Source organism: Melospiza georgiana, chromosome 2 (assembly GCF_028018845.1).
Source record: "Melospiza georgiana isolate bMelGeo1 chromosome 2, bMelGeo1.pri, whole genome shotgun sequence".
In the NCBI taxonomy this organism is placed as follows: domain Eukaryota; kingdom Metazoa; phylum Chordata; class Aves; order Passeriformes; family Passerellidae; genus Melospiza; species Melospiza georgiana.
Window position 1 is genome coordinate 60,409,889 of NC_080431.1, and position 27,380 is coordinate 60,437,268.

Genomic DNA, 27,380 nt, shown 5'->3' on the forward strand with positions numbered 1-27,380 from the left:
TCTTGCCTTGGTTTTACTTATTTTTAATTGCTTGACCATGAATATTTGTGGCCAGTTACTTTTCATGGCTTAGAACCTCATAGGCTTCAGGTAGCTTTACAAAGTTTATAGCTGGCAGCCTCAGTCTTGTTCCATGCTGTGTTCATCACCACTATTCTTGGTTTTTGTCCTTTTGCTGCTGTTCTGTTTCCCTTGCTGATGCTACTCCTGTGTTATTTGCAGTCTGGAATTGAGTTGGGTTTGGGTTTTTGTGGGTTTTTTGTTTGTAGTTATTTTCTGTTTGTGTTTTGCTTTGGATTTGTTTGTTTGGTTTTTTCCCAAGGAGACAGTTTCCAGGTTCTACAAGTTTTTGTAGCTGTCATCTTGTTCCACTTCTACATTTGTTGTTCCTCTCTGTGCTGCCTTGTCTAGTTGCTTTATAGTGGTTTCAAGCTTTATGAAAAAATCTTGGATTAAAAAAAAAGGTTCCTTTAACCTCACTTACAGTACAGATTAAAACAGAACTGAACTGTCCCACTTGGTACTCACCTGTCAGATAGCTGACTCACTAACAAATGTGTTCCCAAGATGACAAGATTGAATGTTTCTGTAATGTGGTAATGTTTAGATCCTAGGCAGTATCCAGCAGTGTATGCTTATTCTGCTTCTCAGGTCCTTGATTTGTTGTGTAAATTCTGCATAATGTTCATATAACACTTATTTGGTATGATCTGATGGGCTGTTTCTTGCAAGCCTTGCTTGTTGAAGTAATCAATGGAATAGTTATATGCACAGGAGAATTCATTATATTTGCTGAAAAGGAATTTCTGAATGAGGATGGGAGTGTGGAAAGCAGATGATGCCATGGCTGTGTCTGGCACAGTGAGGGACAGTGTTACTTGTCGCAGGTTGATGCTGATTGACTCTCTGCTGAATAGTCACCCAAGCCTTGCATGACTTAAGACAATAGTTTTCTTGATAGCTGTTTTGTATGACAAACACACTTCTCTTTCTAAATGCCAGATCTTCCTTTCAGCTTTGTATAATTATTTGTTTCCCAAACTGATAGGGAAGAATGGAATAAATCTGACTATGTGGACCTTCATTTCTTCCTATAGAGCAGCTGTATTCTTCTAGGCTGTCTTGTGTCTATGTGCTAGACCCTTTGTAAGAAGTAGTTACATCTACAATTCTACTACTGTGCTGTAATTTTGACTTGGTAATTAGCTAGAAAATCATTTGCCTGATAACTGGAAACTTTTGAACCGTAATGCTGTTAGCATCAGATTATATGTACAGAACTGACCTTCGGCCAATATACATACGTATTTCCCTAAAAACAATTTTATAATAATGGGTGTTGTGTCTCCTGACTGAGAGGGCTTGCTAAATTCTATTCTTATCCTCTTCTCTTCAAAAGCATGGTTCCATTAACTTTATTGTGTCATGGCAGGAAGTGCAAAACTATAGCGTCTTTCTTCCCTCTAATGAAAAGATGCCTTTATATATTTTTATACATACATACATACATACATATATATGAATAAAATTCTTTTTGTTAAAGATTGGTCATTGTTGCTGACATGACGTCTGTCCACAACTCTTGAGCTGAACATGTTGAACCCCAATAAGGAAGACAATCTTCTGACTTGTTAGTTTTTGTGAGAGGTTATTCTGTTTCTTGTAACATCAATGTAATGCTTCAATTGAGATAAATACAAAAGTTTAGTAGTTGTCAGGGAATTATTCTTCTCTAGCTATAGCTGGTTATAGCCAGTGGTGCCAGTGAAATTTTTCATAATGTGGTCAGTTGATGCTATCACTGTCAGGCCTTTTCCTTAGTGAAAATAGAGGTTTAGAGGGTCTTTGATACCTATAGCATTTGTGGAACTATTAATAAAACACTCTTAATTTTAAATAAGCATTTGTCCTGTAGCCTGGAAGTAATATTGTATATCAGACATAACAAATAGCTATCCTAAAAAACTTAACAGTCTGAGTACACAAGAAACAAAAATGAGGAGAGAGAGTCAGGTCATCTCTGATTGGGTCATCTCCAGGTCTCAGAGGACTTGGACATGCAGAGGTGGCAAGTACTGTGTGCTAGCTGTATTGACCACGTGCAAAAACATGAGGACAGGCAAATTTAGAGTTTTGCAATATGACTTAGGTCTAAAATGATTTTATTTTAGCAAAAGTCACAACGCATGAGAAGAAAAGCATGTTAAATTATGTATTCTGCTGTTGCCTATGTATATAGATTCAAACAAATTAGTTCAGGGAGGTAATACTAATTCCTTTTTACTTTAAAGGCAAGAATCATAGCTACTTGGGGAGCTGTCAGTGACATACCTCTGTGGTTGTCCATACCTAGTGTTTTGTAAATCATAATTAAGATGCAAGCTAGAACACATGTTGCCCCAGATTCACAGAAGCCAACCTTACTCACTGCTTTGACAAAGAGCAGATGGCTTGTTATAATGTAGTTGTTGATGCAGTAAGAACTGAGAGCCGTGACTGGTGTTGCTTATAATCACTACTGATTAAAAGATTGTATTGCCTTCAAGAAGGCATCACTGTTCTCTCCTTGTGGTAAGGATTTAGTGAGATCCTAGACCAAGAGGATATTTATGCTTAGAAGATGCCTGAATATCAATTGGGTCTTAAATTTGTGCTATTTGTCTGAAGATAGATTTTTTCTGAAGGGCTGAAATGAAGCATTTTTATGTAATTTAATGCTTTTTGTGTAGACTCTGGGCATGTAAGACAAATGAAGATAGAAGAAAGCTCTGAAAAAGCTTTTCTTATAAATCTTTTTTTTTTTTCATCTTCACTAAAATCTGTTTTTCTTTGAAGAAAACTCTTGTGTGGAGGAAAAAAGTTAAGGTGCCTTCCCATGCAGACACACTGTGGTAGCAAGTACTTCACAAAACCACAGGGTAGTCATAAGGGGATACTGCATCAGAAACTAAATCATCCAAGGAAGTTGAGTGGTAAGTTAACAGCTGGTAAATTGTATGTTTCTGACTCTACAGAAGTCTTTACAATTCTGGAAAAGGAGGAGACTAAAATAAAAGGCCAGCTTTAACTCTTTTAGTCATTAATAGGCAGTCTGGATGTGCTGGTGCTCTTCATGATGGAAGCAGGATAAGAATTACTCTTAGACTGAGAGCTGGTTGGAACAACAAATGCACTTGACTGGCTTCAGAGGGGAATAAGCTGTGCCTTTTAGTGTGCAACAGTGAATGCAGAGCACAGTAAATAACTGCATCAGACCTTATTTGTGATGTCATTCCATTAGTTCAGACAGTTGACTTCAGCAAACTTAGCTTGGGGATGCATTAGTGCCATAATGTTTAAATAGAAGAAAAACATGTAAGGTTTCTATAAACATGGTTTAAATTTTTGTTGAACATTAAGGAGGGTAACTCATTGAGGAAGGGAAAAAAGGAAAAGAAAGTGTGTTCATTATTCTATTCTGAGAAGTACAGGCAGAGGTCAAAGTCAAGCTGTTTGCTCTTGAAGAGTTGTATTCTGAATAAATTGGCATCAGCATCAAAATCCTTGATTTTTATCACGTAATTCAGTGTTTTCTCTGGGCTATTTTAAAAGGAAAACAGTTAGAAAAGGTTCTGTTCTCATTCATATCTGAGTTGCTTGGTTTTGCTAGAATAAAAGAGCTCTCTGGTCATTGAAACATCCATTTTGATTAAAATAGGAACTATATTTTGCATCAGAGACAAAAATATATAATGTCCTGTCTCTTGCCTTTAATTATCACAGCTCAGCGATTTATGTAGTGCTTTGGAATGGCAAAACTTTGGCTGACTGCCATGATACACAGTAGGCCCAGAGAAGCTAGGAATTGGTAGTTATTAATAAAAATTTAATTTTATGGTATGCCCACCCAAGTGATCTGAAATATATCTGTAAGTCAAGGTGCAACTCTTTGCCTCTTTCATGTTTTCAAAGATTTTAAAGATTTTTTTCTATTTTGTTTTTGACATACAATCTCAAGGCCTGAAAAATTTCATACTTTGTTGCTGACCAAGTTAAAGGACCTGTCAGCAGAGTCCCAATATCACTGTGAAGTGAGAAGCCACAAATTTGACCTCCTGTTGCTGATATTTCCATTGGGATCTAGGTCCTGAAAAATCCTAAGGAAGTTTTGTTGTTTTTTTTTTTTATTTACGCAACAGAGTTTATATGAGGAGACTTCCATAGAACTGTGTCACTCTTTATTTATCCTTATGGAGTGACTTTTTTTTCTAAGTTTTTCAAGCTGTGTTTAGTTGAAATGGAAAATAGTATTTTTTTAGCTATAATCTCCTACTTAGTCACAGTGTGATGTTTTCTGTATTGCACAGTAAACTGTATTAAATAACATATAATGCAACACTTATTGCAAGAGAAAAGAGAAGATGAAATTGGATTCAGAAGGTTGGGTTGTTTACTTACTCTTGTATTATTTCTCTTCTGCTCCAAATCAGACTATTTTTGTCTGGTTTTGGGGGCCTGAAGTGTAGCACATTTTAAACACAGGCTTTGTGTTGGAGATCAATTTGTTTCTGAGGAAAAGTATAATCTCATGCTGTAATCTTCATGAGTAAGATCTCATGAATCTTTATGCTCTCATATGTAAGGAGTAGACCATTCATTTCCAAGACAATGGGGTGATTTTTCTGTGGATTTGTATGTGGTTTTGTGTGTGTGTGTTTTATGTTTGGGGGTCTTTTCTTTTTAAAGAAATCCTTTTTTTCCTTATTTAAATATTTCCCAAGAGATTTTCTGAATTGGCTACTTACTTGTGTCTTCTTATGTATATGTTCATGTACCTGAATATCCACACTGAAGTGATCCTTAGTTGATGCTCCTGCCTCACATGGTAGAAAGGGGAAGCAAAGAGAGGAGCAGTTGGACTTCTGCAATAAAGTCTAGCTCAAGAATGCAGAGAACCCAGTCCATCCTTATTATGTTTAGGTAACTAAATATGAAAAATCATGTTTTAAAACTTCATTTAAAAACAAACAAAGAACATTTTAAAAAACTGAAACTTTTCTCCTGAAAATTAGCATGTGGAACTAGAGGATATCCACGAATCAGTGCTGCTTGCAATTATAATTATTTTGATTTCTCCAGTAAATAGCAGCTCCCTTGAAATGTCCATTTTTTTTCATGTATTTTTAATGTTTTCGTTGTGTTCACTTTTTTTCTTTTTTTCCTCCAAAGAGCTTTAGTTTTGGTCAAATTGAGCTGATGTTTATTTTCATCCAGGCTATAAGTGGAAGACTACTTTGATTTTTGTCTATGGTATGACCTCTGTGGGTTATAAAACTGTAGTACCTCCCAGTCTAGGTAGTCTTCTAGGTACATGGTTAAATCAAATTGAACCCTACAAAGTTGGTTAAAAGTAAGAAAAAATAATTGATTGGGGATTATGAAGGGATAGAGAGTATGTCTCTGCTGCTTGTACTTGGAAAAAGTAGCTGCATATGGAACTGGTTCTGTGGAATTGTATGTTCTCCTTTGTTAGCAGCAGTGGTAGTGTTGACTTTCAAATTGCAGGTGTTAGGAATTGCACAACATCAGTGTTCGCAGACTTGATGGTCTTGCATCAGTCTTTTACAAGGTGCCACTGAACTGCCCTAAATAATATTTTAACATAATACTTAAATATTCTCCCTACAGAACACAATAGAACGATTATTGAGTTATAACAGAATTAAATCCAAATTTAAGTGACTAGAATTATCATTAATAATATTTGTGGGGTGGACTCCTAAGCTTCAAATATCAGCTTAATAGGAGAGAATGAAAACAAGGTGTTGGGCTCATCCAGGGGCAGCTCTTGAGAAGAGATGGCAGAATGGTACATGCTGATTGCATTTTTAAATTCTGGAGTCAAACACTGGGATGTGTGTCATTAAAAGATATTTTTAGGGAGACAGAGATTGAAAATATAGAAACAGACACCTTTTTCTCTCTCTCTCTCCTACTCTCTTTCCCACTTCAGAAAGAAACCCTGGAATGCTCTCCTCTGTTGTTATTATATGTAAGTTCTGAAGAAGGCACACAAATGCCGGTGTTGGAGCTGCAACTGCATGCACTACAGGCCAGGGACCCCAGGGTATGTCACCCCAGGATGGGCTGGTTCCTGTTCTACAGGTCCCTCCCGAGAGCAGGAGCTGTAAACCACCCTAGATACCAAACCACCTCCCTGTGTCCCTGCTGACCAGAGCTAACTGGTTCAGCCTGCAAACAAGAGCTTCCCTTGTGGGCATTGCAGTTTTACTGTTTCCACTCTTGTGTTTGGAATTGACTGGCTCAGTGTGGCATACCGATGGCTAAAATGGCCTCTACCCAACTTTCATGTTAATTTGAGTATATCAGTTTCACTGTTTCATGTTTTAATCACTTTATTCCTCAGTGAAAGTACACTTATTCCAACACTGAGTTGAAAGGATGAGCTCCAAAAATAGCAAACTTGAATGCCACTTTCTGCATTTTTTACTACCTATTTATATTAAGTATCCTGATCTTCTGGCATACGGTAAAGACAAGTTAAAGGTCTTCGATGTCTTCTGTCTTGTAATTTGCACATTAGGATCATGATGGACTAAGACAATTACAACATGTGCAGGGTGAAACTGCCCTGACTATGGCTAATGAGTAATCAGAGTAGGTCTTTGAGTCTTCTCTGTCAGAGTGAATTCTCCTGGGAGGCAGCAGGAGACAGTTTATGACTAAGGTATGTACGTGGGATACAGTGGCCAAAATTCCACTTGACCTGAGAAGACCAGATACTTGATCCAGGTAAAGTAGTGCCTCAGTTTTATTTTACTGCTGTGAGACAAATTATTCTATGTTAGAGTCTTACTTCATTAAATCATGAAAAAATCTTTTGCTAATACAACCAGTATGTTGTAAGAAAAAGTTATTCTTCTGGTTTTAAAGTCTTGTCAAAGTTGATTTTCAGTGAAAATTCTTAATTAGCTCCAGCAGGCACATTAGTGTGTTGTGTTTACCTCATCCCTCTCCCCAAAACCCCAAAAAACCGAAGTAACCCAGAATTGTTTCAGGGATGCAAATAGTCAGGATAGTACAAGAAATGGTATGTAAACTTGACTGAAATCCACTGTATTTTGCTGCTTATTTATTACAGTGGCTGTATTCTTTTCTTTTGAAGAACAGTGTTTCCTAGATATTTCTTCTGAAAACATAACCCTGGAACTCATTGGAGGATATTGCCATTGTTCCTAGTTACTTGAACTGAAGTGAGGAAATGGATGAAGTGTAACCAGGCACTAGGATTTTAAGTTCAAGAGTGTCATGGTTTCCATAGAAACAGCTAGTTCTATCATAGCTACTGAGTTAAATGCCTATAGGATTTTGCTTTTTTCCCCTCCTTGAAGTAAAATTTGCTTATGCTGTCTTTTGGTTTTCTCTTTCGTTTCACTTCAAGTTTCTCAAATTTGCTAACTAAATTTTTAGCAGTTCAAAGCTTCCTTATCCATTCCTTGTTTGAGAAAGCAGTTGCACATAAAACCATATTTGTTTCACTTTGGAGTAGTCTAAAGGTGAGTGTGTCATTGGAACTGGTCTGAAGTTCACCTTAGCCCTGCACAGTGACGCAGGGTGCTGTCACATTTACCCGGTGTCGTGTTGGGATTGCCCTACTTTCACAAGTGCTGTGCCTTTGAACAAGTGACACAGCTGGCAATGGACCTTCAGAGCTTTGTTCATTCACATGGACAATGTATGTTTCTTTTCGTTTTCCATGTCAATCTTTTTTTCATAATACAAAGGAAATTTATTACAGGTACTGCAAGTGCTGTAGAGGTTGAGCAAAGCTAAATACAGAGGTTCTGAGGGTTGCCAAGTGTAAATTTTAGGTGTTCAATTGAGGAAGTGTGGTTAAGTTACCTGTATTTCCTATAAAGTATCTGGTGAAAATAGGTGGCTAGAAGTGTGATTCATGAGAACTGTAGTTTAATTTATTTTACCAAGTGACTCTTTAAGAAGAGTTCAGAATGAAGGATCTCTTGTCTCTCATTGAGAATGCTTGCATTCTCATTGCTTGCATTATAATTTTGCTCTCTTACTTTCTTACCTTGGGCACCTCAGTCCCTCTCCCAGCTAGTTTCTTGGCTGAGAAGGAGCTAATACTATTATTCTAGATGTGTCTCAAATTCCCAGAAAGTTCTGGAAATCTTCAAAAGGCTGCTTGGGGAGATGACCATTAGTTTCAATGACCACAAGCTGATACAGTTAAAATCAAATGGAAGAATAAACAAAGCAGAAGTATATGTAAAGGCTTTGGATTTCAAGGAGGCAGATGCTGATTAAACTAAATGTAGTGGGTTAGTATTAAGGAGTGTGCCTGAGGGATTTGCATGCTTGGTGTTTCATCAGATATTTAATAACTTAATTTCTTCAGGTTGAAGAAATTAAGTTATAAAATATCTACGTGCTAGTTGAGTGAAAAGATGTGAAGAGAGACTTTTGAACTTGACAGATGAGTAACCATCTCGGGAAGGATGCTGAGGAGGAACAGAGAAGAAATAATGGAATAAAATTCATTATTTCTATTGATCCAAATCAGATCATGACAGATTCACCAGCTAGTTTTCTCTGGAAGGAGAGTGTTTTCCACATAGGGCAAATGCAGAAGAGGTGTGTGACGGTGGTCACAAGGGTTTTGAGGGTGAGAGAGAGACGAGAATGTTGATTCCATGTTCAGAAGGCTTGATTTATTATTTTATGATATATATACTACATTATAACTATACTAGAAATAAAGGGAAGGAAGAGTTCTCAGAAGCTAGCTAAGCTAAGAATAGAAAAGAATGAATAACAAAGATCTGTGTCCCGGCAGAGAGTGAGAGCAGCTCTGCCTTGAGTGGTCAGTAAATCCAAACATTCACAGGGGACCAATCATGGATCCACCTGTTGCATTCCACAGCAGCAGATAGCCATGGTTTAAACTTGTTGCTGAGGCCACAGCTTCTCAGAAGGGAGAAAAATCCCAAGAAAGGATTTTTCACAAAAGATGTCTGTGACAGAGGTGTAATCTGCCTGGCTTTCGGTGAGTAGCTGATGTTGCATAGCAAGGGATCAGCTGGGTAAGGCTGGGGAAGGGTTTGATTGAGTGTGTGACTTAGGTGGAGAAGATGGCAAAGTACAGTGTTCAGGATGTAAGTGTCAGGCTGTCAGTTATGCTTAGTGGAAATCCTTAAAGATAGTTTTGGGACCAGCTGTCTTTGTATTGTCTTCGTTTATGCCTCTAAGACAAGGAAAATCAGTATGCTGATGAAATTTGTTGATGATGAATAGTATAGAAGATGATTGTAGTGTTGTATGGAGATGGGATTATCTCAAAGACTGAATTAAGAGGAACAGAATTAGTCGAATTACAATAAGAATATCCTGTACATTACGGGTGGTTAAAAGCTGTATTTTGAAATGCAAGCTTGAAAGTTTATGTCATAGAAACAACTGGGCTGGAGAGGAGCATTGTGAGATTACTGCATTACAAATGTAAGACAGTTGTGATGTTTGTAATTGAAAATGGAGAAGCTTTTGCAGTCAGTTTAAGGAGGTTCTAGTATCATTTTATGAATTCCTGAAATACTGTATATCATTCTAATTATGCATACTTAAGAAAGTTTAAACAAAACTAAAAATATAGATAGGGATTAAAGTGGACTGTGGAATTGTTCACTTTGGAAAGGACGTTGAGCAATTTTCTAGCCCAAGCTTCTGCTGGAAGCAGACTCACCACTGAATTCAGACCAGATTGCTTGAGGCTTTGTTGGTTGGACCTTGAAAATTCACAAGGCCAGAGCTTCCAGAGCATCTCTGAGTGACCACTGTTTTGAGATCCTCAGGGTGAAAACCTTTCTATCTGATCACAATTCAGTCTCTTGTTTCCATTTAAGACCATTGATCTGTTGATTTATGACCATTGATCTGTTGATCTTCTGTCTTGGACAGAAAGGGGTCCTTTGGTAATTTAGGCATGGGAAGGCTGCTAATAGGTCCCCTCCAGGCCTACCAAGCCCAGTTACCTTAATCTCTATTGATGTGCTTCAGCATTCTGAAGACAGTGTTCCCACCAAGGGCCAGGCTTTTAATGAGGAGAACCTTTGCTTTTTAATTTTGGCTAAGTGTGTCCTTGTCTGCAGATGCAGAAGAAAGCCATCAAAACCCCAGGGTTTTTTGGGCTAAAGCGTGATGTGCATGTGACATCAGTGAGTGTAACTTATTCAAGAATAAATTTAAGCTGGGAATGAGAAGAGAGCACTCAGTGAAACAGCTCAGGTTCTACAACGGACTTGCAGGACATGTAAAAACTGAAGTTCTTCATTATATTCAGGTGGATGCATTCCAGGAGTGACCTGGTGTTCAGAACCTGCAGGTCCCTGCTGACTTGGCTTGTGTGATGCTTGGACTGTTATTTGGGCTTTGTTCAACCTTGTATGTAAATCTGGTGGAATTCAGTCACTAAAGTGGGGGCTGAGAGGTTCCTCTTTGGCCTAGAGCCATTAGGAAACCTTAATGTGTCTTTAGAGAGCCAACTTACTTTTTACATTAATGAACTTGAACAAGAAGGTAAGTGTATTGGATGTTGAGGAAAAAATGGTTTTGTGCATGTATTTCAATCTTCACACAGCTAAAGAAAAGCCGTTGGTTTAAACTTGGGGCTGCATATGATGTAGTGATATGACACTTCTCTGCATTTGAATTGTAAGTTGGGGAGCAATCTTAAGCTGCTACTGGAGCATAAAATTGATAACCAATTAGCTTGTTTAATTGAATAGATGAGAAGTCAAACATTAAGAAATGAGATTTCCAACCTACACAATGTTTATTGATGTTAAAGTGACTTCCCATTTATTTAACATTAGCTGTGAAATTAGAAGCACTGTGACGCTAAGATATTTTGTAGGTATGCCCTAAAGAATGAACAGACTTTGCAGATGCCTAGAACAAAGAAAACACAACTTACTCTATGTCAGCATAGATGTGACCCAAATTTCTCTTCCAAAAATTGTGGTCACAGTTGTTACCATAATCTTTTCATAAATACAATTTTATTTTCGGGTGGTTTTCTGTTTGGTGGGGGGGTTTGTTGTTGTTTGGATAATATAATCTATGCTGAAAATTTTTATTGTGTACTCAGTGCAACTGATGGGGGAGTTACTGGAGCTGTGATTATGAGATTGGGGTGGGGGGGAGAGGGTGAGATTTGCATGCTCGAGATCACAAACAGAATGTGCTGTTACATAAGAGTGCAGAGGGGATGTAGACTGCAAATTGTATTTAATCCTTCTTCTGATACTCTGGCTGCCCTTGACTGCTGTCAGCAGTGAGGTTGCAGTGGATGCTACAACACAGAAGTGTGAGGATAGTATCTCTATCATGTTGTTGTAGCAAAAGGCTGGAACTCTCTTTGGTACCCTGAAAAAAAGAAAAAAACCATAATCAGGACAGTTGTTCTAACATTCCCTGTTGAAAAGCAAACTTGTCAGGGCTATGAGAATTGCAAAAGTTTTTTGTGACCAAGACACTCGACAAGAATAGGTGGAGGGGCTTTAAGCATACAAGGAATACAGATACAACCTCCTTGGCAGCTTTTAATGTAGGAAATAGGATAGCTCAGGTTGCTAAGAATTCTTCCTTAACTTGAAAAATAAAAACTTGATACTTTTGTGTCAAAATTTCTCTACCTAACCAAGACTTTTTTCTTCACTTTGAATTATTGTGTATACACATATGGGTTATCTTTTATCTTTCTTCTTTTAGTTCTGAGGTTTCTGGAATTTCTGGAATTTTTTCAGATCCCCTATAGTTTATTTGCAAGATTAAGTAGTACAGCAGTTGCAAGTTTTACATTTACCAATATTCTTGAGGGAAATGAGGTTGGATTCTAAATTTAGAGGCAAGTTTTAGGATTATTTGCTTCAAACCCTTTGGGGTAGTGTGATAAGCAACTCAAGACTAAGATTCCTTCAAGCCAAGATTAAGAAACACAAATATATATATATATATAGAGAGAGAGAGAGAGAGAGAGAGAGAGAGAGATAAACATGCAAACTAAATGTGTCATTGGCATGCTGTACTATAAATAAGAAAATGCTCAAAGCTTTCATTAGAACAGCTATATCTTTGCACTTCATATAACATCTGCTTGACTGACTTCAAAATTCATTTTGGGCTTCTGCTGACATGGAATGATTTATTTTTTTTTAATGAAAATATTTATACTGTGTTTTAGACATACTTTTTAATATACTCTGTAAAATGATTATCTTATCTCAATGTGCCTTTTATATTTCATAGTAAGACTAAGAAATGCTCTTCAGCATCAAGAACCTTATCCATCTTGGGGAGGTAGAGGGAAAGAAGGATCTCACATTTTTCACTCTTCCCCCTGCCTCCCCCCTCCCTCCCCATATTGCTTTTATTGATTTTATGGTGTATATTAAATGCATAGGTATGACTTAATGGAATTTTCCAGGAAGCCAAGTTAGTTTTGATTATTTTTTAGTGATGTTAATCTCCTTTCTGTATTCACCGTAGTGTGCCTAGTGATCTCAAAACTCAGTAGTGAGAATAAAAAGAAATGTGTCTTCCTAATGTTGTGGCAGAAGAAGAATAACTTCACTTCTGTGTTAACATTACGTCTATGTTAATGCAGTGCCATAATCATACTTTTAAGAGCTGAGCAGGGCTAATCTTTTGGGGTTGTTTTCAGTCATCTCCTTGTAGGATCCAAACAAAGTAGTTCTAGGGAGTGGATGGTTTGGTGTTATGTCTGCTACCTAGGAAAGTGCTGTGGTCTTAAAACCAGGTAACCCCCACCACAGCTAAATTACACAGAGATGAAGCAAAATAAATCCTTAAATGATATAAATTCAGAGTTTGGGAACTGCTTGGCCAGGGGGAGCAAGCTAAGGGGGTGTCTCATGAGCCAGTTAGAGTATAGGAAATGGATATGGGGAATTGGAGTGAGAGGCAAAAGGGCTGCTGGTGAAGAAGCTAAGGTAGGCACTGGTGCTGAAAATTTGGGGTTGGTTTGTTTGTTCTTTTAAACAGGTAGTCCATTCCAAGCACAAGTAACGGTTCGTGATGTGGTCTGAACTGCCTAAATTTTTGGCAGTATTTTAAAAAGGTGCATTAATGCTTTAAAAATAATGAGGTAGAGAGAGAGTGGAATCAAATGCGGTACACCCCACTTCCAAAAGCTGCAGTGTGGCAAACTGATGAAAAGAACTTACTTTCTACATGCATAGTTTTATAGTGTCATCTGAATATGTACTTAGTAACTGATGTGGTGCTGTTTTGCAAACTGTTGGTTCAACAGGAGAAATTAAAAAGTATTAGAGAAACTGTGTGTCTGTGAGCCTCACATAGAGGACCTGGCTGAGAGGGGGGGAGGCAGCTCAGAGAGCGCTTGTTGTTAAATTCATTATGAAACAAGTGTCAGATCAATTTTGATGTTTCCTAATTCATTTAATGACAAAGGTAAGTGTAAAGATGTCCTGCTGCTAGAATTCATTGGTGACATGAAGTTTGAAAAGTGCTTGTAATGAAGAGAGGAAGAACAGCTTTGGGAGATTTCTTAGGTCCAGTGCCCAGACGTGGGATAAATCTGAAACATCTTTGTGATGCAGAATACTTCTTTACACCTAGTCTCCTTTCTCTCTGAGGGATGGAGTAATAGGACTGGGATGAAATTTGTAGCCATGTGCTTTAGGGTGATACAGCCAAAATACAAGCTTGGAGGCTGAATAATTGAAAGGATCAAAGTAGAAAAGAGTGCAGAGTAACCAAGCAAACAGCGTGGTGCAGTTATGAAGAAGGCATATGTGCTCTTGGGACACAGTCACAGGTGGTTCCAGTAGACAGAGGACATTACTGGTGGTGTTCTACAAGCATCTGGTTAGACATCATGTAATATGCTTCAGAAATTGTCATTTGTTGGGGAGGAGATAGAAAAAATTGTGCAGAGACAGGCTCCTAGGATGAAAGGAGAAATAGTTATCTCACTGGAGAAAGCTTGAAGAGCTTATCTGGGGTAGTCCAGCTAAAGAAACTGTGTATGTGAGTGTTGTCTATACATACACAGGTGGAGACAGTAAAGAGGGGCGAAATACTGAAACTGGAAGCCAATATAAGCAAAACAACACCTGAATATAGTCCAACTTTTTGAAGCTGTAGTTTCATCACAGTAGTTAGGTTTTTGGAGTAAAGAAGAACAGTAGAACTTGAGCTGCTTTTCCTGCTAAATATTGGTGAAATCTGAAAATAATTCCTTAATCATTGTGGAAATCCCAGAGAAAACAAACTTTATTGTGTATAGCCAAATGTATTCTGAATTTTATGAAGAATTCTCTTCAACTAAACAGCATTCCCTCAGTTTCTCTCTTTCAAGTTTTTTTTTGTCATTTCATGGTATGCAGTGATGCTCTTGGAGTGGCTGTGGTGCTTTCTCAGAGACAGCTGCCATTTGCTTTCCTGGCCTAATGGGAGAACTTGTATTTTTCCAAAGGGTGTTAGTGGGAGGACAGGGAGGAGAACTTAGCCTTTTATGCTCACTCTTTTTGTACTTGCTACACTTTGAAATAGACACTGAATTGCTTTTAGGAGGGGTCATTTCCTTCATTGACCTTGCAGTGTGCTGGATGGTAGAGATTGTAATTTGGATACCTCCATTAGGTGCTTAAAGATAGGTGGGATGAATCCAAGCCAAAGCATTCAGGAGGGAATAGATGATCTGTCTAAAGAGCTTCTGAAATAAGTGGAGAGCAGGCAGCTGAGGCAGGGCTCTTATGTTCAGAAGATGTGATGCACTGAGATCTTTTTCAAGAAGTCTAGAAAACTTGGACTTTGCTGTAAATTCTGCACTTGATATTTGATGTAGAAAACAGTTTGCTGAATTCCAACAAAGAAAGCTTTGTTGCAACTTACCTAAAGTGAGAGCCACAGCTTGAGAATGTGACTTGGAAAAAAGTATCCAAGCAGTTAGTCTGCTAAAGTCTCACTGAAACTTGATGAAATGTGGGCCCATAGGTCAAAGTACAACAGCAGCCGTATTTTGTGACCTTGCAAACAGTCGCTTGAGGAGCCAAAATTTAATCTCTTTTGCATTGTAAATAATGTCATAGTGAGCTCTTTATATGTGTTATTTTAATGCTATATGGAAAAGAAATTATATTCAGTAGTTTGCAAATAGAGGAGAGGACAATTATGGCTGAAGGTGCTGGTAGTTGTATGGAGGAAATTAATGAAAGAAAAATTACAGTGGGATGTTATTACTTTGTTGCATGTGGACCTCACTTTGCTTGTGGTAAAAGACATTTGTGGGACAAAATTTTGGATTCAGAAGACTGGCAGGGGGATTCAGGAAGGCAGCTTTGTGGCAGCTGGGAGCAAGGAAGAATGGTGTCTAACTCTGGCATTTTGTAGGAGATGCACTGGCTGAGATCAGGAGGGAGAATTCTAGGGCTTTTATTTAGACTCATAGAGTATTCAGGTGCAGATTTTGATATTTTAATTCTCTCTAGGTTAATTTTTCAGGTTTATACTTTTCCTCTTCATTCAGGAACTATGTTCCTTATGTGTCATTGCTAGAGTATGTTTCTACCTTGTTGAAAGCTATTTTTTACTGGCACAGTTGATTCAATCGCTAACAGAATCTTCTGGTGTTTATAATCAAAAATACCAGCTGTTAGAATTTAATCTTCTTAGATTATGGATATGTGAACAACATTCTGTTGACCTCTTTGACCCTCTTTTTAACATATGTTAACATGTTAAACTGTTTTCTCAAATCATTTGGATCAATCTTGCAAAACCAACAACAGTTTTTAGTAACTGTAACAAATAAATAATTTAAGTTGTCTCTGTAAACTTTCCTAATACTGATGTTTTGGGGTTTTTTACCAGATAAATTTGCGCCTCATCTTGGTGAGCGGGAAAACAAAAGAGTTCCTGTTTTCACCGAATGACTCTGCTGCAGATATTGCAAAACATGTGTATGACAACTGGCCAATGGGTGAGTAGCAGCGTGGCTTTGGCTTTTTAACTGGTGAGCAAGGAGATTCCCTGTGTATTCAGCCTGAAGTGTCAATAAACTGATCTCTTGCTCAACATTCAAATTAAGTATGTGTATTCACTATCTGGACAAAGATTTATGCAGAAATACAGGTGTCTTGCCTTCTTTTTCACAGTTCCTTCAGTTGGGCAGATTTTTAGATGTCAGAACTGTTTCCTACTTTATTTCTGAAATCTGCTTCCCCAAATTGAAGTACTTCTTTCCCCCTATCTTTAGACACTTTTCTTTATCGATCCATTTAGAGGATCTAGTCAGTGTGAGGAAATGTTGGAGATATAAAACCTCTTATGTGAAAACAGCCAAAATAAAACATTGGAAGTCACAGGAATGCATCAGTGAAATTGAGTCTGAAGTACTTTTTCCTTACTGCCTTATCTTCAAAAGGATCTGGAATACTGATATTTCTTTACGAAGAAAACAAATATAAAAGCTCATTTTAAGAGACATTAGAAGACTGGATGTTGTTTGTGTAAATATACTTGGTGTCATGCAGGAATACTGGCTTTGGAAAATGGACTTGAGAACTTAAGATGTGTATTCACATATGTGAATAGCTCCCCAAAACAAAGTGCTTCTGTTCTCCCCGACTATGATTTCATGGGAAAATAGCCAAAACCCAGACACAGCATTACATAGGATGAAAGAAAATGCTTCTTTTGGTACAGGACTTCATTTGGGTTACTGTTTTGATGTTAAAAAGACTACTATTTAGACAAACTAAAACATTACACTATCTGTTTCTGTGGTGCCTTTGTCAAAGACATATGGTGGATAATAGTTTATGCCAAAAAGTTAATGGTGATAATCAGTATTTTAGGCCTTAAACTGGTCTTTGAGGTCAGGAAAAAAGTTCAGTTTGCTGTTTGATTTGCTGGGACGCAGTATTATGTATTTAGTAAAATATGTAATGAAGGAGGAGGTTTTAAGTCCTCTGAAGTATTAGTTGCAGAAGTAAAACTTTTTAAAAAATAGGTTAACATAGCTTCTGTGCTGTACATATTTGAATGTACATATGTACATAATGTACAACATAGTTGTCATAACCAAATGTTCCTTGTGTACATTTATCTGAATTGGTAGAGGCAGAACTGGATTTTTTTTCCTTACTCAAGTCTGTGCCTGTGAACATGTGATATCATGTTCACAGTCTTGTGAAGAGCTTGAAAGTTGCAGATTCTGAGTTTAGAGTTGGGAAGAGACCCAGACCTTAAAGTCTCTTCTTTAAAAAAGTAGAACCAGACATGGAAATCTCAGTTCAAATACCTGCTGTCCTGGGGGAGTACTCTAAATTTTGATGAATATTTAATTCCTTTTGCAAAGAAGAATAGTCTCAATTTAAATGGAAAAAAGACATCTCACTTCAGAGTAGCATATAGATTTTCACAAACATTTGCCCATTAGATGTTTTCAGACTGAGAGTGCTCCTTTTTGCCACAGGACTCAGAAATCTTGATAAGGACTAAAGTTGCCTTGAAACAGAGATGTTACAATTGTTTTTACCACCATTTGGACTTGTCATGATCTTGTGGGGAAAAAAGGAATGAAATAACCTCTGTCACATGCTGGCAGGATTAAGGCAAACCTTGCCCCACCTCTTTTGGCAATACAGTTGTTAATTAAGGATGTCTCGACTTGCAGTAGAAAATGCCAAATTTATTTTAATGTATATCATCTAGATAGGCTACCTGTTCTCTTCTTCTCCTCCCCATTTTCTGCTAAATAATATTAACTTCTTTCTTGTACAGCAATTATCTGAACTTTAAAAAAAAAAAGGTAGATTCAGTGAGTCCTTGGCTCATTTAGTCATCGATGGAAATTAAAATTTGAATTCATGTCATAAAGAAATGTTTCAGACTTCCAGCCAAGAAGCAGAAATTAAAAGGATGGGTAACTTGACAGCTTAACATTGAGAAAATACCTGTGCCAAAATCTAGTCTGTCTTCTTTTGGTTGTGCTTTTACATCAGTATGGCACTGTCAACTGGCTAAATTTCTCTTTACAGCCACAGTATAGTGGAGGTCAGACTGTATGGATTAAAAAAAATCCAAAACAAAACTATTATGGTAGCAGTGCCATAATTCAGCCTTGATGTAGCCCACTTCACAGCACAGCAGAACGGGCATGTGCTTGAATTGCAAGACAATTGAATCAGCCCCTAAGTGGAAATACTTGAAATTCAAATAGCTTTGGTTGCCTAATTTGATCTAATCTTATAAACCAGACATGGGAGCACCTGGGAGTGTAGCACATTCTGCTGTTGGCACCAGCCTTGCTCCCACCGCGGTCTGGGGCTGAGATGGCTCCTGCTGCCCAGTCTCTGCCTGCTTGCTTTTTGCACCAGATGCCTCTCTGTACATTCTGCAGCTGTGGCTTTTGTTTCACATGCTTCCCCTTCTACCCTTTTCAGTTCTTCTCCTTTTGTGGTGCCAGTTGCTATTGCCTGTATGTTAATTGTGTGTTCCCAGTGAACAGGTTGGTTTCTGTGGCTTGTCCTGATCTCTTGCTGAATATTGATTTTGCTATATAAACACTACAAAAACAGAAAGAGAGAATGTTTGTGAACAACTGTAGCCAGATATCTGGTCATCTAAGAAACAGAAGACACTGTATTCCCAGAGAGACCATTTAAATTCAACATTTCAAGGCTTTATGATACTTGTTCTGAAAGCAAAGTGCATATTTATTTGTTCTTCACATTGTGACAGGGAATGGGAAAAGAGTAGGAAAGACCATTTAAGCTTATAATTTATTTATAATAGCTTAAGCATTGTAGGAAAATGCAAGCTTGCTTTTTTTTGAACCAGTGTTTGCTACATAAAAACACTGAAACACATAAAAATGGATGGGCCTTGGAGAAGCTCCTTAAAATGTATTGGTGGGTGCTCTGAGAGCGCTCTGTGGTGGCGGTCGGGGGCTGCTCAGGTCACTGCCCCCTCCAGACATGGAACTGGTTGGATCTGGCCGTCATCGAACTGCGCTGAGCTGCCTGCGGAGCTTTTTTTCAGGGCTGTGATCTCAGAGTCCTGTTTCAAGTGACCCATCACATGAGCGCTCGCTCTGTGTGCGGCAGCTTCCCGCTGCTGGAGAACGGCTCCAGCTAGTCAATTAGCTGGCGATGAGAAGTATGGCTTGGGAAGCCTCAGAATGGCCTGGATATCAAGATTCAGGAAGCAATTTGCATGTATGAAATATTTTCTTTAGGACTTGTGTATCTGCTAAATATATCCTGCAGTCTGTGACATCAGTAATATTTATACTTGCAGACATAAAATTACGTGTTTCAATGCCCAGGATCAAATAATAGATTCAAGAATAGACTTCAGGAGTGCTGGCCTTGAATTGTCTTCCTGTACCTTCAGCCTGTGTTCTCTCTTCAGTGTTTTATACAAGAGTCCTTTCCTGATTTTCTTCCTGGGTAAAGGTGAGAGAAGTCACAAAAGATGTTTTTATTACAATGTAACTGTGAAAATTCTCTCTCTTCAGACTGGGAAGAAGAACAAGTCAGCAGTCCAAATATCTTGCGGCTTATTTATCAAGGGAGGTTTCTTCATGGCAACGTGACATTAGGAGGTAGGAAAATAATTTTTATTATACGTGTTACAGTTTGGCAAAAGGGGATATTTATTTACAGTTCAATGAATACTACTTTATTGTTCAAGATCACAGGATGGCCTGCTTTATACTGCTGTTCTTGTGCATACAGTGACATTGTACTTTATTGCATATTTTTCCATCTTGTTACCACGAGCTGTTAAACTTTGCGAGGTCCCACCTGCCAAGTCAAGTCTCCTCTCACACAAAGCAACTGTAGTGCTGCTTTTATTTGTTGTCTTTCTAAATGGAATATTTTGTTCCACCTCTCTTACACTGCATTTGCAGTACAAGCTACTTAATAAATATCTGAAGTATTTTAAAATGCTTGATAAACTTTATGATAATTGGTCAAACAATACTTTAAATCTTCGTGCAACGCAGGGAGACACCCTGTGAATGAGAATGAGGGGAAGCATTCTTGCTGTCCAGTGCTCTCCCAGGGATACAATTGCATAGTTATGTGAAAACAACAGTAAATGGCTTCACTTCGATTGCTAAGGAAATGCAATTCAACTGTGCCCCCTCGTGGCAAGTGTTTCCCCACGATTACGCATTTTGGTGGGAACCCTTCATAGAGGTGTGACACACATTTGTTAAGTCATCCCTCCTTTTGTAGGTAGCATTTGCCAGTGGGAATATCAGCTGTATCAATGACTAAACAATATGAGACTCTCCATTCTGTGCCAGTTTAAAAACTAATTAATGCTTCTACTTTGTATGTTCAAATTATATATGGTTTGGTACCTGAATGCTGTACAGAAAGGAGAATATAATATAGTACAAAATCACCAATTAATTATTTTGAAGTTTAGAGGAATCTGAAAATAATATTTCTGGACTGCTTATGGTGATGTTCCATGAAGAATTGACTGGGATGATATAGCTATTGATTCACTTTCTACCATTCCCAGTGTTGCCTAGTGATGTACTCATAGATTTACTCTCCACATATATAAATTTTTAATGCTTCTATATATACAAACAAGATCATTGTCAGCTCAGCTGGAAGAACTCTGAAATTTTTATTCACTCTTTAATTTGTATTTTTACCAGGTGACAGTGAGTGCAGCTAGTAGCAGTTGGAGTAGAGTTGAAAGTCAAATGTTAAGTCTTGGATCATCTCTGCAATTAAAGATGCTAGTCTTACCCTACATTTCCAGGCAAGGATAGCTAACTGGGATTTACTTTGCCATTTATTTACTTTACACTTTACTGAGTGCTGCTCTTCACCACCAGTATTTTTCCCTTAGTGACATTTGTCTCAATATGAGAAAATGTTGAATATCTGTTCAATATATTTAATATATTATTTAATGAATTAAGCTGAAAAATAATAGCTGCATGCTGCTGACTATTGCATTAACTCAGGTCTATGAATTTTGAACACTTACTTGGGTTCAGGGCATTTTAGTTCATTCTTAATCACTCATGCGTTGAGATTTAATCATCATGTTTTTACCCCAAGGATCTTACATGTATATTAGTGTTTTTCAAAAATATTCTTGCTGCTGCATTGTTTTAAGAAAAAGAATCCCTAAAACCTTGGCTTAACTTCAGCACTAATGAAGTTATCAGGAGTAAGATTACACAGCTGAAAGTGGAACAGGAATTCATGAAACAGCCTGAAAAGACTCTTACTTCAGTTTGTGTTGTTCATTAGAGGTAACCTTAAGTGAACTAGTTACCTCTAAAAGGGAGGTGAAGGGGGGAGTTCATTAAACAATATTTATATTATGTTTCTTAACTTAGCTTAACTTGCATTAAGCTTTTCTAGCTGCAGTTCTCTTTGAGTTATAGCACTTAGTGTTATATTTGCTTTAGGTGATTAGGAAATATTGACTGGAATTTGGACCTCCTGAAAATCATTTTATCATCCAGTGAAACAAAAGTTTCCCAGGAAACAGTTTGATGTTTTTCTTTTTAATTGGAGTCCATTTTTGTTCACTCGTACCTTACATGTCTGTGTAGTGTTATGAATTTAAGACTCCTATAAACTAAGATGCCTCAGAAAAGAGAAATTGGTAGGAAAAAGTGCTTTTGAGTGAAAAACTTTATTTTTGATAAATCATGCCTTGTGATACCCCCTCTGAATGGCCTGTCACTGCAGGAACAGCAGAGCTAATGGCACTGGGAGCGGTGTGGAACAGACCCCTCTGTAAAGCTGCACTGCTCCTGCCTGCAGTGCTTGAGCCACACTGTTTGCTGTGCCCTGCCTGTGCAGAGGGCTGGGGAGTTGGCTAGCAAGGCAGAGTCCGTTGTTCAGCTTCCAACAGGAAATTTAATCCTTTAGCTAAATATTTGTTCTGCAGTTTGCATTTCAAAATAATATTAATTAGGGAAGTAATACATAATCAACAGTTCTCCATTTCTTGGTAGATAATGGTAATCAGCAGCATTTGCTTCCTTATTTACTGGTGAAGGGAAGTTTAACCCACCATGTGCCATGCACATTCCAAAAGGGGGTGAAAAGTAAGTTTTGACAATAGAAAATACAAAGCAACAGTGGAATTGAAGAGTTGGGAAAGGAATTAAATGCAAGTTGGCTAAACTGAGAGAAAGGGGTGAGAACACGAAGAGAAGAGCAAGAAAGGATTACTGAGCATAGGTTAGACTGCTCAGTTGCTGTCGTGGTGCTCCAAGCAAGAAGCTGGAAATTTCTAGCAAGAACTTGTGTAAACTGTGCAAACTACTAGCTGAAATTAGTTAATATAAATATTAGCATAGTACTACTTGATTACTGTAAATAGTTAATCTCCACAACTCACTAGTGATGTCTCCTGGATTGTGTTGATATTATGAAAGATGTTCCTAATGTGATTATTTTGTAATTCAAGAGCTTATGTTATGAAGACAATCCTTTTCCATGGAGTTTGCAAAGAGCATATTAACAGTCAGTTACAGTTTTCAGTTGTATGGTGGTGTCAAGTACCCAAAATGCATCATCTTTGTCAGATTTCAAGTTTTCAACAGCTTCTAGTTGCAGGGCACAGGCAGTGCTTCAGGTAAACCAAGCAACTTTCAGATTTGCCTTTCCATAGAGATGGCTTTTCCCAAAGTACAGCTGCTTCAAAGAATCTTGTGGAATTCTGTATCACTTTGTGAGCTTACACCTGTGTTTGAACCTGTGTTTAAATCATAATTTGCATTTATTTAAATAAATATGTAGGCAATGAAAATGATTTAATAGTTGTGTTGTAGTGAGGCTTTTTATTGGCGAATCTTTAATCTATGCTGTAGGGATTAAAACAGAGGGGCATTTTTTGCTTCATTTGCCTTCAGGTTTATTGCCCATTCTTTATTCATTTATTCACTTAAAATGCCATTTCACTGTGTGTGAAAATAAAAGCGGTAACTTGAGTTTGATAGGATAAAGTCTATTCAAGTCAGAATTATTTGTGTATTAAGGATTAAATTCTTGTTAAATTTATCACTGACTTTTTTTTCCACTATAAAGTAGGAAGGGCAGAACTTTGCCAGAAGACCTTTTATTTCTTATAAAAACAATCAAGGAAAATAAGTATGCAGTGTATTTGTATACTTAAATTGGAATATAGAAAATATTATTTTAGTTTCAGACACAAGCAGAATGAATTGTGGAAAGCATAATTTTTAAATTTTTTTTGTTGCTAAAGCTCACAAAGGCAGCATTTTGAGACCTACTACTTTAAATTTGATATTTTTCACATGCAGCTGATGTTACAGATTAGTATTAAAAGGCAAGATGCAGAGATTTTGTATTTCAAGAAATCTGTGTCATGGATCAAAATATGTGTTAGGAAAATCTGTTTTACTGTAGAGGCTCAATGTTTTGATATCTCAGGAATAACAATTTGGTGGCTGCATTAGCAATTTTTTTGCATCCTTATCATTAAAGAGTGCTTAACCACCTGAGTCTTGGCATTAACGCCCACTTCATTTTTTTCCTCAAAAGAGGAAGGCTAAGGTTCCTAACAGGAGTATCATGTCTTTAAGAATGCAGTGTTCTAAGTGACTATTGTCATGCCCTGAGTCCCTGATTTACCAAACTTCAGCCAGTAAGCAGTTCAAACCTAACAGTATGAACTTTTGAGTAGGTGCTAATCCAATTACAGTTAGTTTCAACTGGGTATTTTGGAGGGAAAAAGGCTGATATAATGTGTTAATAACTCTCCCTTCTTCCTTTTGCAGCATTAAAACTTCCTTTTGGCAAAACAACAGTGATGCATTTGGTGGCTAGAGAGACACTGCCAGAACCAAACTCTCAAGGTAGGCTGGGCACTAGAAAAGTTTCTTATTTGAGTACATGGCAGAGTGGTCAGGTCTCTTATGGGCTCTTTGAGTATTTCATAGTAGAGAAAAGTCAAGTCCTTGTGCTCTTTTGTGAAGAAGTTAATGGAATGATTTTCTACATGTTTATAGAAAACTAAGAAATTAACTTTTTGGTTTAGCATTTTTATATAGTGCAGAAACTTACTCAGACCTTAAAAGTTCTTGTTTTTATTGTGAAAAACTAGTCCTGATTTATTTTTCAGTTATGTATGCATGTGTACAGCAATAAATAATTTTTTTTACTGGAAATAATTGAGAACAGACTTGTATTAAGCATACTCTCACACAGAACAGCCTCATTGCTTTAGAAATGTAATGTAAGTAAAACTTCCCTCTTCTTTGCAGGTCAAAGGAACCGTGAAAAAACTGGAGAAAGCAATTGCTGTGTAATCCTGTAAACCCTGTTAGCTTTACCTGCTAAGTGTGATGTAATATAGTCTTTGTCTTTCATGCTGCTGGAATAGAAGAGGCCCTACCTTGCTTCAACCACCTGTAGGAAGAGCCTGTCTGTAAATCCATGGAACTGAAATAATACACGAACACTGTCTCATTAGTCTTTTAAAAAAAAAAAGTGAAAAATCTATGAACACTTTAGTTGTTTATTTTTTTCAATTCCTCCTTTTTGTTTGTTGAATAATCTTACAGTACATCGCTTTTTGAAAAAATTCAGTCTCCAGAAAAGTTTGTGGTTTTTTTCCATAGCAGGAATCTTTTTGCTACCACAAAAATCTGCATTAACCGGATCTAACCAGTCAAGCTTTCTAGATGCAATTTGCACTAAATATGGTTGACAGTATATTTCTCCTCAACAATCTCTAACAATATTTGAGACATCTAGTAATAACCCACAATGTATAATGCAACACTGGAAAATAGTATATTTATAAGTAAAACAAATCTCACTTATGGCCAAATCAAAGGAAAAACTGTTAAGTCAATTCTACCTAAGTCAACCTTGGTGGCCAAACTGGCACAGATACTAACTAAACCAAGTCTAACTATATATCTTTTCACTGCAACAAAGAAAAAATACTATGTGCCTGTAATTTAAAAGCACTCTGTAGAGGGCTGATGAAACTGATTTTTTGTTACTGTGTGCACTCCGATCGTGTATTAGTTGAGTGCTTATTCAGACAGCACAAACAAGTGCAGAGAGTGCATTTCCTAGCCTTAATATGGGAGGGGTAGTTTCCTGTAGTTCATAGGCTTTTATTATTGTGCATAAATGTTAGAAAACATCATTTACTAATCAGTTTTATGTATTTGAATATTGGCAATTGGTGTTTTTCAGTCATTTTTCTCATCTGTACCTTAGACTTCAGTGTCATGCTTACTCATTAGAGATTTCAAAAGAATTATTAAAATTTAAAAAGCAAAAAGAAAAACTTCTGCCATAGTACTAGTTTTGTTTCTTTACATAATCTGCATTTGGAATTAGTGCTTGCAATGGTATTAAAATCAGAAGCTGATTTTTGAAGGCATACATAATTGAAAAGGATGCCATTCTTTTATTTCATATCAATAATTTAAATGTTGATATGCTAAAGAAATTTGCACAGCACTAAAGCATGAGCTAGTTTCATCTAAACCTGTAAAAATAAAAATAAATAAAAATTAAAAAATATAAAAGATTTTATATTTTTTCACTGGGGAGGAATTCTTCCTGGGTGAAATTACAAATATGTGTAGAATATATTTAATAAAAATCTTATAAAATACATAACTATAGAAGTTAAATATAGATTGGCGTGTAGTATAATAGAACAATATTCCATATAAATAGCTTTAGCCTTTAAAAAACTGAGTCACAGGTTGACATTGTGTTCTGTACTTAAGTGTCCACAACTCTTACAGATGTTCTGTGTAATCGTTTTTCCGAATGATTGGCATCATTCAAATGTAAACAGGTTATTTTATTCATTGTTACTGCTTTGATGAAATGCTTTATATGCAGTAGATTTACAAAAATATTGTTCATACTGATCAGAATTAAATTTGTATAGAGCAGAGTTTTAAAACAAATTGTAAATAGCACTAAACATTTTCTTTCTGCAACCTGTACTGATAGACTCTTCTGTAAACTAAATAAAAGAATATTGTAGTGCATTTCAGTGGTGTTTCAAGGATTGTAATTGGGCCTGAACTGCTTTTAATAGTACTTCTTAATCTAGAAATTAAGTAAGGACTCCGTTTTATTTATTTTTTAAAAAGGAGGGGCACAAAGCTTGCTGGAAATGCTAATGGGATTTATCACTTCCATATTTGTTTTCCTTTCACTCCATAAGTGGCCTGGAAGTCTTTCTTCTGTAGAAGAGGAATGTGAGCCTGAGCAGTTGCACAAGTGCAGCTGTGTCAGACCCTTGTGTGCCTCCCAGGAGCCGTGTGCTCGGACTGTGGGTTTTGCATTTTTCACTTACTGATCGTAGAAAGCACGGACATTCCCCTGAGGTGCTGGGAACTGAGGTGCTCATTACCAAAATGAACCTTGGGAGGGGGCTTTTCCTTCTGCTCTGCAGTGTGGTTGCTAAATAAGAAACTGTAGGGACACAATCCTTCTTTAAAAAGACAAAAGTGTGATAGACTTCCATTGTCCAAAATGCTGACCACCCAAGTAACACAGAATTAGATGGGAAATGGCTATGATAGCACAAGAAAAAGAAATGGTCTGAGACAGGACATGTTCAGTTAGTTAAACAAGTCTTTCAAATGCATTGATTTTGAAAAATAAATGCATGAGATGTAATCCTAGTTTGAAAAAGTTGCCAAGTACTTAATACAGAATAAATACATGAAAATCCAAAAGCTTCCATTTAAAGTATTTGGTGAGGTTCTGTAGCAAAGTATGTGGAGTTCCCTTTTGTTAAGGTGAATAAGATGCATATATGCACATGTCCAAGCAAATCCTTAAATACTGCCTGGAATTTAAAGCATGCCAAAATGACTCCTGCAGAAAGTGGATAGAACAGTTTGCCTGAATTTTCCCACCAATTGTCAGAGTTCTGCTCTTGGAAGAGCATTTCTGTTGTGGTGTGAGGAGGGTGGAAAATTGGGGCCGGGGGATTGCTAAAAGATGTGTGCTTTTTTCTTTGTGTGCTTTGTGTTGTGGTTTGTGCATTTGCTGAAACAAAAGCTGTAGCTCTTAGTCCCACATTTCCCAGCCTTGTGAAAGCTCATGCATATGCTTCTCTTCTTCTTTGATGGGAGTAAAGTGGATACTAGCAGCCCAAAAAGATTAAAGCTAAGTCTTTGCAGGGTCAGGCTTTTGGATGGACTGATAATACACTGAAGAGTTTGACATTTGATTTGCACTGCTAGATGGAAATGATCTTTTCCCTATGCATTAGTTAATAGATGTCATGAAGGAAGAGGATGGGATGAT

At 37.3% G+C, this 27,380-nt stretch overlaps 1 protein-coding gene across 1 annotated transcript in view; it reads left to right on the top strand.

Annotated features, from left to right (window-relative positions):
• The window catches only part of UBL3 (ubiquitin like 3), a 56,142-nt gene extending 30,037 nt beyond the window's left edge, over window positions 1-26,105 (top strand). Inside the window, exons 2-5 of the mRNA XM_058044995.1 lie at window positions 15,931-16,039; window positions 19,583-19,669; window positions 23,861-23,938; window positions 24,347-26,105. Coding sequence (XP_057900978.1) covers window positions 15,931-16,039; window positions 19,583-19,669; window positions 23,861-23,938; window positions 24,347-24,399 — 327 coding nt within the window. The 3' untranslated portion in view covers window positions 24,400-26,105. The remainder of the gene's footprint in view (window positions 1-15,930; window positions 16,040-19,582; window positions 19,670-23,860; window positions 23,939-24,346) is intronic.
• Window positions 26,106-27,380: the final 1,275 nt, after the last annotated feature.